This window comes from Aedes albopictus, chromosome 3 (assembly GCF_035046485.1).
Source record: "Aedes albopictus strain Foshan chromosome 3, AalbF5, whole genome shotgun sequence".
Lineage (NCBI taxonomy): Eukaryota > Metazoa > Arthropoda > Insecta > Diptera > Culicidae > Aedes > Aedes albopictus.
In genome coordinates, this window is record NC_085138.1 from 240279298 (window position 1) to 240292847 (window position 13550).

At 43.2% G+C, this 13550-nt stretch overlaps 1 protein-coding gene across 7 annotated transcripts in view; it reads right to left on the reverse strand.

Annotated features, from left to right (window-relative positions):
* Nucleotides 1-13550, reverse strand: part of LOC109409390 (fat-like cadherin-related tumor suppressor homolog) — a 1285617-nt gene that overhangs the window by 493286 nt on the left and 778781 nt on the right. For 6 of the 7 annotated variants that reach the window (XM_062859767.1, XM_062859766.1, XM_062859763.1 and 3 more), the window contains one exon: nucleotides 5476-6366. In XM_062859767.1, the coding sequence (XP_062715751.1) occupies nucleotides 5476-6327 (852 nt within the window). In that variant the 5' untranslated portion in view covers nucleotides 6328-6366. Of the gene's footprint in view, nucleotides 1-5475; nucleotides 6369-13550 lie in introns of those variants that run through there. The other variant, XM_062859764.1, reaches the window with a different exon arrangement.

Below are 13550 nucleotides of genomic sequence, written 5' to 3' on the forward strand. Positions count from 1 at the left end.
CCTCCAGAGAATTTGAATGGGGAAGTTTCAGAAAACTCTCCAAGAATTTCATTGAAGGATTTTTCCAGCAATTTTCCTTAAAATCCTTAATCAACTTTTTTTAGGAATTCCAGCAAGATCTTCCTCCAAGAAGTTTCTCTAGGTATTGCGTTGAGAAGTTCTTCTGCAATTCCTACTGAAATTCACTAAAGAATTTCCCTAGATTTTTTTATAACTCCTCAAGAGATTCATTCAAGGGCACTCCAGAGATTGCTACAGGGATTCTATAGCAATTTACAGAAATTCATTACGGATTCTTTTAGAAGACCCTTCGTCAGTTCCTTAAGAGATTTCTTCAAAATGTAGGGATTTCTTCAAGAATTTCAACAAAGGGTTTCTTCTAAAGTTTTCCAGATTTTTTCCTAAAAATTCTGCAGCGATTCCTTCGGAAATTCTTAGTCTCTTCAAGGTTTTCTTCAGGAATTCCTTCAGGGATTCCAGCAGGTTTTGTCTGAAATATCTCTTGGGATTCTTTCAGAGAATCCTGCAGGAATCGCTTCAGTTCCCCCCCCCCGGGATTTCAGGTGACTTTTTTCTCAAGAAATTGCACATAAAATACTGAAATTATCCTTCAAAGAATCCCAGAAGGGGATTCTATAGGATTGTCTGGGGGGCTGTCTAGAGTAATCCCTTGAAAACTCCTGGTGATACTTTTGGTGATGCCTAGAAGTATTAGTTGATTGTTTTATTTGTGAGATTTTTAGCCCGCGGAATCACTAAAAGAAGTTCTGGAAATTGATTTGGAGGGATTTCTGGACAACAAATCTTAAAAGGCAATTTCTGAAGTTTTCTCTGACGAAATTCCGGAATGAATGCCTGGGAGAATACCTGAAAGAAAAACATTGAAAAATATCTTCTTTATCACTAGAATCAAAATCATGAGAGACTCTGGAAGTAATTTCAAGAAAATGCTTGAGGAACTTCTGAAAGAATTCCTGGCAAAAATCGAGGAGAAATCACTTTGAAAAGTGTTTACATAAATCCCTACAGAAGTTACAGACTAAGGCACTGATAAAACTCTTGAAGAAATCTCTAAAAAAAAATCCGAGAGATGCCCTGAGGGATTTTTCGAAGGAATTCCTTCGATTCCTGGAGATACGTTTGAATATTTTATAAAATTTCAGTAGGGATAAGTCCATAAAATTTCCTAAAGTACTACCTGGAAAAATTTGCGAAGGAAATCCTGCAAAAGCAAAAAGAAATCTCGCGGTTTTTTTTTAAGTTTTTGACAAAAATACTGAATACGGAAATTATAGAAGAATGAAAAAATCTTCGAATCGCTGTTAAAAAAATCATCTTTTTTCAAGATGTTTTTTTTTTTAACAAATCATATATAGAAATCCATGAAGATATTCCTAGAAGAATTCTCGAAGAAATCTCTATAAATAACTTTTGGAGAAATTCTTTCAAAAATTTTTGAAGAAATGCACGAACTTCTCTGGCAATCCTCGAATGATTTTCTTAAATAATTCCTGTAGTAATCCTTGATCAAATGACTGAAGAATCCCGTGGACTAGTTTAAATATTGTAAATTATTTAAAATTTGCCCAGAATGATTGCTGAAGAAATTGCTGGAAGAATCTCTGGAAGAATTCCTGGAGAAATTCTTAAAACAATATATGGTCAAGATTGTATTATTATGGGATAACCTCGAAACAAAGCCCGTTAGTCGGGCTACAGCTACAGTATCGGACAATAAAAAATGCACCAAAGCCGTTCTCTTATATAAACTAGACAACTAGATTGCCATATCGTAGTTATTTCTCAACCGGTTTTTTTTTTTCATTTTACTGTAACAAACTACAAATCATTTAAATTTTTAAAATTTTTTGATAAAGTTTGGAGACAATAAAAATGCACCAAGACAAAACATTTTATAGCAAAAAAAAATGCTGAAGTCAAATCATGTTGGTTTCTTCAGCAAATTTATTCGACATCACACAAGAACCGTTTTTTTTTTCCAAAGGCACCATAATAATCTGACACAAACCCTATTTGCAATACATTTGTTTGTCTTGGTGAACTGAAAGGTTTTGTAGTTCGTTACAGAAAAATGAAAACAATCGGTTGAAAATTAACTAAGATATGGTATGCTAAAGTTTACTAGCTTATATAGAAAAACGGCATTGGTGCATTATTTGTACAATACTGTATGTAGGCGTCCCAGAAAGTGAACAGGGTGAGTCTAAGAAGACTGGCCCGTCCAGAGATTGAAGTAAGCAGAAGGTTGTGAGTCATCCATTTTTCATCCATTCTCCCATACAGTGTTTTTTGATAGCATGCTTCTGAATTGAGATAATAGCAAGTGAATGTAACTCTTTGCAAATGAATGGTCCCATCCCTGGTTGTGACCTTGTGTGAATCCTCAGCCACCACAGGTAAGAATGGGCCAGGGGAAGAACGCCCATTGGCCCTAGTTGATTGGAGCAAGAAGTAGCGAAACAGATTAGCTATCCTCATGCCAGCATGAGGAACAAGGGCTTGGGCCGATGAGTCCAAGTACTCAGGGGTCTTGAAAGCGATGAGGAGCGATGCTAAACTTACTGGTCTGTGACCGGTAGGGGCGCCAGGTAAATTTTCGAAGATTCTGGATAATTTGTGATGTTAGGTCTAGAAATATTTGGATCGTGTGAAAAACCTTACAAATGCGAGTTAAACCTTACAAATTCTGGGAAAAACCTTAGAAATTCCTGAAAAAAATTGTCGGGATTTTTTTCAGATTTCCAGATTTTCCAGATTTTTTTGAAATGAGACCTTATAAATCTGGTAAATCTATATAATTTGAAAAATTGGCAACGCTGTACGCCGTATCAGGAGTACTCGAAGCGATGAAACGATCCTTGAGCTAAAAAAGAGACACCTCTGCAAGGACCACGCCTATAGATGTCTGGCAGAGGAAGCTCTTAGTGATAAAGTTAGGGTGGGAACTTTACCACCTAAGTGACTCTCCATTGGAAAAACCAGGGTGAGAACACATATGTAGAAGAACTTATCACGGCACTAAGACAGCAAAGCGCAGTTTAGGTGTTGGAAAGCTCCAGGTAGGTTGGTTGGTTTACTCGTAGACCATTAACCAGCCCTAAAAGGCTACTTCTTCTCCTTCCCTTCTGGGACAAAGCCTGACTCTCAACTAAGTGTGCTATGAGCACTTCCACTGTCATGAACTGAGAGCTTCCTCTGCAATGATCAAAGGCTCTGCTATGATAGCCTGTGCCAGAGTGCCTATACGAACCCGTGAGATGGCGCCCGGCGGTTTGTAAGAGGTAGAATCTGATCCATTTGCCAAACACGGAGAAGTATCGGTCGTAGACGCCATTTTGTCGGTTACTAAAATAGACGTAAGAAATGCATTCAAAAGCGTTAGTAGGGCAGCTGTTGCTAGAATACTCCTAAGTCTGGGACACTCGACTATCTGTACTAGATTCTCGAAAGTTATTTCCAGAATCGTGTACAAATATATGACAGAGGTGGCTCAGAAGGGCTTTCCGGTCGGGTCCGGTCGTCCAGTAGTGTTACGGAATGTCTGTACGACGATGGTTTGAAATTGAAGTTCCCAGTGGGCGTCTACGGTGATTCGCTCGAAGAGGTAGAGTTGACTGTTGCCCACTCGATTACAGTTGTGAAAAAGAGGTTGACACTCATGGGCAGGAAACTGCACATGGAAGTGGGGGGTATGCTTCGTCCATACTTCGCTATGAGTCCGGCTTAGGGCACGGCTCTACATATCTACAGCTACCATGATAAGCTGGAAAGTACGTACAGGTTAATGTATCTAAGGGTGGAAGGTATGTACTCTGTGACACATGCACTTTGTGTCATCAATATATAGATTCATTCGAAAAACACGGCACTCGAGTCATATGAAAGACTGCCACGTTGGCACAGAACTGGCAGAGTAAGTCGCAACTAAAAGGTGGTTTCAGGGTTTGGAAGGCATAGCCAGTTCTGACCTGTGTCCTGCTGTTGAACTCGACCTTTAGGTGTATCGAGCAGTTGGCCGACTTCCTGGTATGTCGTCGTCGTGACAGTAGCTTTCTAGGATGGATCTGAGCCCACGGCATGTAAAGGGATCCCTGGAAAATTTCGAGGTAGACAGAAATCCCATGTTGTCATATAAGTGGATAGGTCCTTACTTACTGGAGGTCAAATTGTTGAGTACGAGATATCAGCTGTTGAGTGTTGATGCTGTCAGTGCAGCGAAAATGCAGGTATTGTGTCGACCCTCAAGTGACAGATAAAAAAGTCCTCGGCATCTTGATTAACAGGGGCTAGGCTCATTCTCAGCAGTATTTAACTGAAGCGGACAAAATTATATAATCATGACACACCTTTACAGATCTCATAACACTTTGTATCATTCAACATGGTTTACGACCAGAGAAACAGAACATGATATCTCATCATAACTGTCTGATGCTGGGAATGAAATTGCACATTGCATCCGTGCCCATATAACCCACGTTGATTTTTCACGTTTCGCCATAAAATCTTATTAAATCCATGAAATTACGACTGCAATAGCGTTCCATGGGCTGACCTCATAACAGTGAACGAATGGTAGAAAGTACCGTCATACAATTTAAGGAATATGAACGGGAGGTGGGCAATAACAATAATAATTGTCTCGCAGGCATAAATATTGAATTCCGCCGAAAAATTGTACCGCGTGTTACCTTCCCATGAAAGTTGCTGGCTCGTTTCTGTTGCAACTGCACACAACGAACGATTCGTAATTGTTTTGCTCTGCACCTCTGTTACCGACGACCGGGTCACCTTCCGCTTCTTTTCGTAGACCGAGATGTTCAATTTCTTAGCACACACCAACTGCTGGTTCGCAGAGAGTTGGCATTTTAGAACTGGGTGATGTCCCCTTCGGTTTGGCTTGATGTGGTTTGCAACCAAAAAAAAAAACTCTTTCTAACTCTTTTGCCAGGAAAGGTATCCTCTGGTGAGCATCCCCGCCCGCGTATTCAGATGGGGCTCATTCATATGCATAAGGATGGGAAATTATTACAACAATCCGGAATCGTCCCAGCGCTGCCATAAATAAAACCAATTGAGTTTGGCGCAGGGGAGCAGAAAAAAAATCCCTACTTTATTGCCATGATATATGGCTGTTAATAAACGCTTGTGGTTGCTGCCGTAGAACTGTGGGCCAAGGATTTTGAAATTTCATGACGGGAGTACAGTTAGGTAAACTTTCACTTCAATGTGTTAAAATACTTGCGCCGAACGTGGCGCAAAACAATAACAACAATGTTGCAACACTACGACAAATGCTTGTTCCAACAATATGCGACAATTCCACGTATTCCGTGAGCTTTCCACCTCAACCCACAGTGCACCCGTGTGAATTGAGCACAATATTGCCATGCAAGGTAGATATTTTAATAAAAATAAATTCGTGTTCCCCCCAACCACCCGCAATTGACTTACCTGTCGAATTTTAATTTTCACCCGTGCCTTGCTGGCTTGACTTCGGCTGGTGGAGCCTATGCCGCGGTCATTGGCCGTTACGGTCAGTTCGTGCAGCGACCGGTCCGTGAATCGCAGCGGTCGGGTCAGCGTGATGACACCGGTTGTCGGGTGAACCGCAAACTGCTCCGTCTCGTCCAGGATGCTGTAGTAGATTTCCCCATTGAGGCCCAAATCCGCATCCTCGGCTATGACCCGGAGGATGCTCTTGTGCAGTGGGGTGTCCTCCGAGATAGTGACGGAGTACTCGGTCGGATAGAAGAGAGGGCTGAGGTCATTTGTGTCTAGCACCTTGACGTCGATGACCGTGTCCGCTTCCAGTGATATTCGACTCTTGCCTTCTCGCTTGGTGGCAGTGGCTTTGACTTCTAACCGGTAGCTGTCGCCTTTTTCTCGATTTAGCACAACATTGCTTGTACGTAGTCGGACAGCGAGGAAAGCGAAATCCCCTACCAGCCGCTCTTCCGCTTTGAAGAACTTATCTTTGTCCCCACTTACGATTTTGTACTTGACGTCCAGCTCCGGGGTTACGTACAAGCCCATTCGATCTTCGTTCGGTGGTTGCACGGCATACGTCTTTCCGACGCTGTTCTCCGGGATCGATACGTTGTACACCGAGTGGGCGAACTGGAAGGTATACTTGGGCACCGTGAAGCCTTCATCCTGCTGGATTGGGTCTTGTGTGTTGAGGGCAACATTTGCATTTGAGTATTGAGCGGGGTCGCCTAGAGCGCGAGCTATCACTTCCGTCAGGGCCAGCAGAAGAAAGGTGAGTAACCGCGCTCGTGACACTCCGCCCACAGCTGGGACCATCTTCGGCTAGCGTTAGCTCATGTTAGGCTCAAGCAGCATCTGTAAATGGAGGAGAAAGAAAAAGAGAAATATTTTAGAAAAGAACAAATTCAAACGGTATTCTCATCAACATTGGTAAATCTTATACATTCTTGAGGTTAAATAACTTATTCAAAACGGCAAACATATGGAGATATTTCAAACCATGTTGGAATAAAACGTTGTTTTGAAATATGGATTATGTTTGAATCAGGGGACTCTTATGGTCTTCTTGTTTTCTTACCCCGCATTAAAATTATGCTGCTGTGTTGAAAGATAGGTTGTCAGCTTGAGCCCTACGCTTGAGCCGCTGTCATGCTGGCTACGAAAACTTTGCATTGGTGGGATAGGGATGCCAATTCCTTGGTTTGAATGAGTTGCATAACGGAACATAGTAGAATAATTTTCATTATTCAACACATTTGAGTAGAGTATAATGAAAAACATTGCATAATATTTTGTATACCACTCGTTTTTTTTTCAGCACTCTTCGTTTTTATTCAACTTGGCAAATTTCGTTGGATAAATGTTCCACACGTGCTGTAAAAATCTTCTTTTTGCAACTCGTTGGATAAATGACTATTATTAACCAGGGATGGAAACACTCACTTGTACTCAGATACACTCATTTGCTATTCACTCATCTCAGAAGCCTGCAATTAAAAAGCAGTGTTTATTACATACACACATACATACATACATACATTTATTTGTTCAACATCATTAAGACAAGCCATAATCAACAATAGTACGCCACAATACTTGGTTTGTGATTGTGGCTGCCGCTCTGCATCCTCGGTCGCGCCCAATGCTCGCCAAGTCACGCTCCACCTGGTCCGCCCATCGTGCTCTCTGCTCTCATCGCCTTCTTGTGCCAACCCCAGCTTTGCAGGGTTGTTGTCCGACATTCTTGCAACATGCCCTGCCCACCGTATCTTCCGGCTTTGGCCACCTTCTGGATGCTGGGTTCGCCGTAAAGTGCAGCGAGCTCGTGGTTCATCCTTCTCCGCCACACACCGTTCTCCTGCACACCGCCGAAGATCGTTCTTAGCACGCGTCGCTCGAAAACTCCGAGTGCTTGTAGGTCCTCCTCGAGCATGGTCCATGTCTCGTGCCCGTAGAGGATCACCGGTCTTATTAGCGTTTTGTACATGGTGCATTTGGTGCGTGGGTGAATCTTTTTCCACCGCAGTTTCTTCTGGAGCCCGTAGTAGGCCCGACTTCCGCTGATGATGCGCCTTCGAATTTCACGGCTCACGTTGTTGTCAGCCGTCAGTAAGGATCCGAGGTAGACGAATTCCTCCACCGCCTCGAAGGTATCCCCGTCTATCGTAACATTACTACCCAGACGGATCCGGTCGTGTTCGGTTCCGTCTACCACCATGTACTTTGTTTTTGAGGCATTCACCACCAGCCCGACCTTTGCTGCTTCGCGTTTCAGGCGGGTGTACAGCTCTGCCACCGTTCCAAATGTTCTGGAAATAATGTCCATTTCGTCCGCAAAGCACACAAATTGATTGGATTTTGTGAAAATCGTTCCCCGGCTGTTGAGCCCGGCTCGTCGCATCACACCTTCCAGAACGATGTTGAAAAGTAGGCATGAGAGTCCGTCACCTTGTCGCAGTCCCCGGCGAGATTCGAATGAACTGGATAGTTCACCCGAAACCCTTACGCAGTTTTGCACACCGTCCATCGTTGCTTTAATCAGTCTAGTCAGCTTCCCAGGAAAGCCGTTTTCGTCCATGATTCTCCATAACTCTGCGCGGTCGATACTGTCGTATGCCGCTTTGCAGTCGATGAACAGGTGATGCGTTGGGACCTGGTATTCACGGCATTTCTAGAGGATTTGCCGTACGGTAAAGATCTGGTCCGTTGTCGACCGGCCGTCAATGAAGCCGACTTGATATCTTCCCACGAACTCATTCGTTTTAGGTGACAGACGACGGAAGATGATCTGGGATAGCACTTTGTAGGCAGCATTCAAAATGGTGATCGTCCTGAAGTTCTCACATTCCAAATGGTCGCCTTTCTTGTGAATGGGGCAGATTACCCCTTCCTTCCACTCCTCCGGTAGCTTTTTTTTATTTTTATTAATGTGTATTTTAACTTAAATGCTAATTCTACCTCCGGTAGCTGTTAGGTTTCCCAGATCCTAACTATCAACCGATGCAGACAGGTGGCCAACTTTTCTGGGCCCATCTTGATGAGTTCAGCTGCGATACCATCTTTACCAGCTGCTTTGTTGGTTTTGAGCTGGTGAATGGCATCCTTAACTTTCCTCAGCGTGGGAGTTGGTTCATTTCCGTCCTCTGCTGCACTGCCGTCGCCGTGGGCTCCCTTGCCTACGTTCTCCACGCCGTTCAAGTGCTTATAGAAGTGCTGCTTCCACCTTTCAATCACCTCACGTCCGTCCGACAAAAGGCCTCCGTCTTTATCCCTGCATATATCTGCTCGCGGCATGAAGCCTTTGCGGGATGCGTTGAGTTTCTGATAGAATTTCCGTGTTTCTTGGGAACGGCACAGCAGTTCTATTTCTCCACACGCCGCTTTTTCCAGGCGCTTTTTCTCCCGAAAAGGCGGGTCTGCTGTTTCCGCTTCTGTTTGTAACGTTCCACGTTCTGTCGAGTCCCTTGCTGCAGCATTACCGCCCTCGCTGCGTTCTAATCCTCCAAAACTGTTCTGCACTCTTCTTCGAACCATTCGTTCCGTCGATTCCGTTCCACGTACCCAATGGTGCTCTCGGCTGCGTCGTTGATGGCTGCTTTCACCGTACTCCAGCAGTCGCTCTAGGTTGTACCGTGGCGGTCGCCGGTACCGTATATTGTTGATGACGGAGAGTTTAGGACGCAGTTTCACCATCACCAGATAGTGGTCGGAGTCGATGTTGGCGCCACGATAGGTCCTGACGTCGATTATGTCGGAGAAGTGCGGTAAGTCAATTAGAACGTGATCTATTTGAGATTCTGTCTGCTGTGGCGATCTCCAGGTGTAACGATAAGAGAGGCTGTGTTGGAAAAAGGTGCTACGTATGGCCATATTTTTGGAGGCGGCGAAATCAATGAGTCGTAGGCCGTTATCGTTCGTCTGCTGGTGGGCGCTGAACTTATTAGTCGTCGGTCTAAATTCCTCCTCCTGGCCTACCTGAGCGTTCAAATCTCCTATGATGATCTTGGCTTAGGCAGCGATCGTACTCGCGTTCGAGCTGCGTGTAAAATGCGTCCTTGTCATCATCAGTGCTTCCGGAGTGTGGTCTGTGCACGTTTATTATGCTGAAGTTGAAGAATCGGCCGATCACACGCCTCTGCATATCACCCATCACGATGAAAGCTGTTCCCAGCTCGCGTGTGTTGCCGCTGCTCTGGTAGGTGGTATGATTATCTCTAAACTACCGAACCCGCGGTCCTTCAGTAGATCGGCGAGTATGCGGGTGCTCCCAATGAATTTGAGAGATCGGCAGTTCCATGTACCGAGTTTCCAATTGCAAGTCCTTTTTGTTCGCTGGGGTCGTTGCCGTTGGTCTTGGTTCGTATTATTCTGTTGCTGATTTTCCGCTACAATGGTTTTTTACGGCTGGCTCGTAGGGCCTGACACTAACCCCCTACTTTCCGGAGGATCATAGTGCACAGTTGACCTTAGAGTCCTTCCCTGGCACTCGGACGTAGATCATCCGCCCCTAACATGGGGATCAGACGCTGTTGTGAGCCGCTCCTCCTGGAGAATAGACGCTCAGGTTTACCGAAGCAAACCCCCCCCCCCTTCCCTGTCAGCCCCCAAAGTTCCCACCGGGGTTGGTTACCCGATCTTCCCTAAGGTTGCTCATAGTTTCCGGCCGGTACCTACCACGAGGAGGTAGGGATAGGAGTTGCTGGGCAGAGGCTAGTGGATCACAATGGGATCTGAATTGCGCAGCATACCGTGCCATACAATAAGCATTATATGGATGATTTTTACTTTGAAGTTTTTTTCTAAAAGTTTGTCGAACCAAGTAAGATTTGCACACGTATACCAAAATCGTGGCAAAACTTTGAATGGAACTCTCCACGGATTAAGCATAATTTGCAATAATCATGTGGAGAGTCGCCTTCACTGCTCACTTACGGCTTCAATATGCGTTTGCAACCCTTACTCTATTCGGCGAACTTTTAGATAAAACTGCAAGGTAAAAATCCTCCATACACTGTTTTTTAGTTTGCAGGCTTCTGAGCTGAGACAATAGCAAGTGAGTGTATCTGAGAGCAAGTGAGTATTTTCTTCCTTGTTATTAACTACCTGAGATGCTTTTTGTCGGGTTCTAGAGGTAGAAGTTTGTGATCTATAGCAGCATTCTAAGAACTTTTTTGATATGCTTCGGATCTTCTCTCTCATAACAATGAAATCGGTATCAAGTCTCAATCGTCAGAACTTCACAATCACAGGTAAGTTGTCATTGATGAGAAAAAACATCACTCAGACAACCAGGACACGTTTAATGCTTTCAGTGAGCTATTCGCTCTTTGATGAAAGCACGGAACTAGACAACGGAATAGCATGTAAATCCCAGTGACGCAGCCGAAATACTTGGTAACACTATCCGCACGACCAAGAAGCCACAAATGTTGATGTTCATTTAAACGATGAAAGCTTGAAAAGAGGCATCTTACCCTTCCTTACCCTGATTCCTCCAGATATTTCTTAAGTGTCTTCAGAAATTTCTACGAGGATTCTTCCAGATATTTTTCTTGTCATTAACCCAGTAATTCCTGTTAGATTTTCACTTGAGAAGTCTTCAGGAATTATTGCTGAGATCGCTCCAGGGATGCTGCTGGGATTTTTTCAGGAGTTTCTGGCGGATTGCACAAAAAAGTTTTGCTGTGATTCCTCAGGCAATTCCTGCTGTAAATCTTTCAGAAACACTTGGTGGACTCCTACGAGCAATTACTGAAGAAATACTAGTTAATTTTTTTTTCGAAATCTCAGCAAAAATTCCTGAAGACATCTTAGTAGGAAATCAGAAAGAATCTTGACTTAAATTTCTGCTGGAATTAAAAAAAACTCTAGCAATCCTTGAAAAAATCATTGAAGAAATCTATGGAGAAATTAGGAGGAATTTTTGGAGGATCCGAAGCATTTGTTAAGGAATACTTGGAGAAGCCTCTGGGGCAATCTCAACCAGAATTTCTAATGAAATCCCTTTAGGTATTTGTAGTGCAATTTTTCCAAAAAAAAATCCTTAAGGAACCCTCCAAGAGTTCCCCTGGAATTTCTCTAAGTAATATTCTGGGAATGGTCACAGGAGTTCCTAAGATAACTACTGGGAAGATAACTACTGGGATTTCTTCCTAAATTTTTCAAGAATTCTTGCTGTAGTTTTTCGAGGATTTTTTATTTGATTCCTGACGAGATTTTCCCAAGGATTCCTCCAGAAGTTTCTCTTGCAATTCATCCAAGAATTCCTCTGGGATCACCTCTAGAAATTCGTACTGGGATTCTTCCAATTATTTTTGATGGTATACATTCAGCAATCCCTACTGTTGCTTTTCTCTGGATTCCTAAAGAAATTTTTCCACAGATTTTTTTCCAGGGATTCCTTTGTAGTTTCTCTAGTAGTTCGGTCTGTGGAGGTATTCCGACAGGAATTCCTAGAAAAATCCTCCACGAAATCCCTGAAGAAATCATCAGAGCGATTTTTGTAGGAACCCTGGAGAAATTTGTGGAGGAATTCCAGCAAAAATTGTTTACAGAATCCTGTCAGGCATTACTGAAGAAATTTCAAGAAGATTTCTCTAAAGATTTCTCCAGCAATTCCTCTGTTGGTGTCTGCTGACATTCCTCCGGACATTTTCTTATAATTTATCGAGATTTTCTCCCAGTTTTCCTAAGAAAAAATCTTCTTGGATACGGGATATACCACAAAAGATCAAATATTGGTCGCAGTAGCTTATATCCCGAACAGATAAAAAAGTTCTTCCTGAAATTCCTACAATGATTTCTTCAGAAATTTTATTCAAGGATTTCTTTAGGTGTTTTTCTTTGATTACGTCCAGTAATAAGTGCTGAGATTCCTTCAGGATGACTGCTTGAATATTATCTGGAATTCTAACTGAAATTTCTCAAGCTCTTTTAGCAGGAATAGTCTCAATCATTGCTCTTTAGGGTTAAAACCCCCCCAGAGCCAAACATTTTGGAACAAATTTTTAGTATAAAGCGCTTTGCGGTGAAAAAATTTTTCGGCTGCGCCGCTATTTTCAAACTATGAATACAATTGCTCATTACTGTTAACAAAATGTAAGTGGAAAATCAAAAAAGGTTTCATTGACCGTTGAAAACCCCTCCCAAAGACAATTTCTGGCTACGCCAGTGGGACGTGATGATGTTAAGTTTCGTAATCCCGCATGCTGTAATAATGTCCAGGGAATTTAAATGAAATTTCAATGAGGTAACTTGGTTTCCAAACTAAAGTTTTCTCAGCATCTTCCCTAAGAGATGAACTAGCCCAGGGCTGAAAATCTCTTTAATAAAGTAATTATAATAATTCAACATCTCTAAAACAAATTTTAATTTATGCGCAAAGTAAGCTCAAATAAAAATTAGAAGAAATTTTGATAGGATGCTTTTCAATACATACTGGCTGTGCAAACACTAAAATAGAATAGAATAGAAGAATGCTCAAATAGAGCATCGAGACATGCTGTGTTATGACATTTTGACACCCACCCGATTGAGAAACGCTGCTCTTCACATTACCCGCACCATCTCAACCACGTGATTTCGCGTAAATTTTCTGCAACTTAGTTCGGTCGGACGGAGGTGTTATGCAAAGCAAAAACCGAAATCATAAATCACAGCGCAGCAGCGCTCCCGCACAGGCACAGTGTTCTTGTGACGTTTTCTCACCATGTTTGCGCGCGGCTGGTGGTTGGTTTTGTCCAGCGGCGGGTGGTCGCAGCCTTCGTTAGGTATATGGCAGGCAACCAGCTTCCAGTTTCGGAGAGATTCAAAGAGGTAGCGGCGTGGGTCACAAGGTTGTATCAGAAAATGGCCAAGACTCGCATAGGCAGAAGGCAAAATGGTAGAGCATTTTGCGCTCATTATTTAGGGCTTTGAATGATTAATGTCGGACGTCTCATAATTCTCACTTTTATGAAATGCAATTTCGGAAGGTTTTGTGCCGTTTGTGGCATCGTCACTCTGGTTGAAGTGACACATGTGGGTGATTGCGGTCGGTC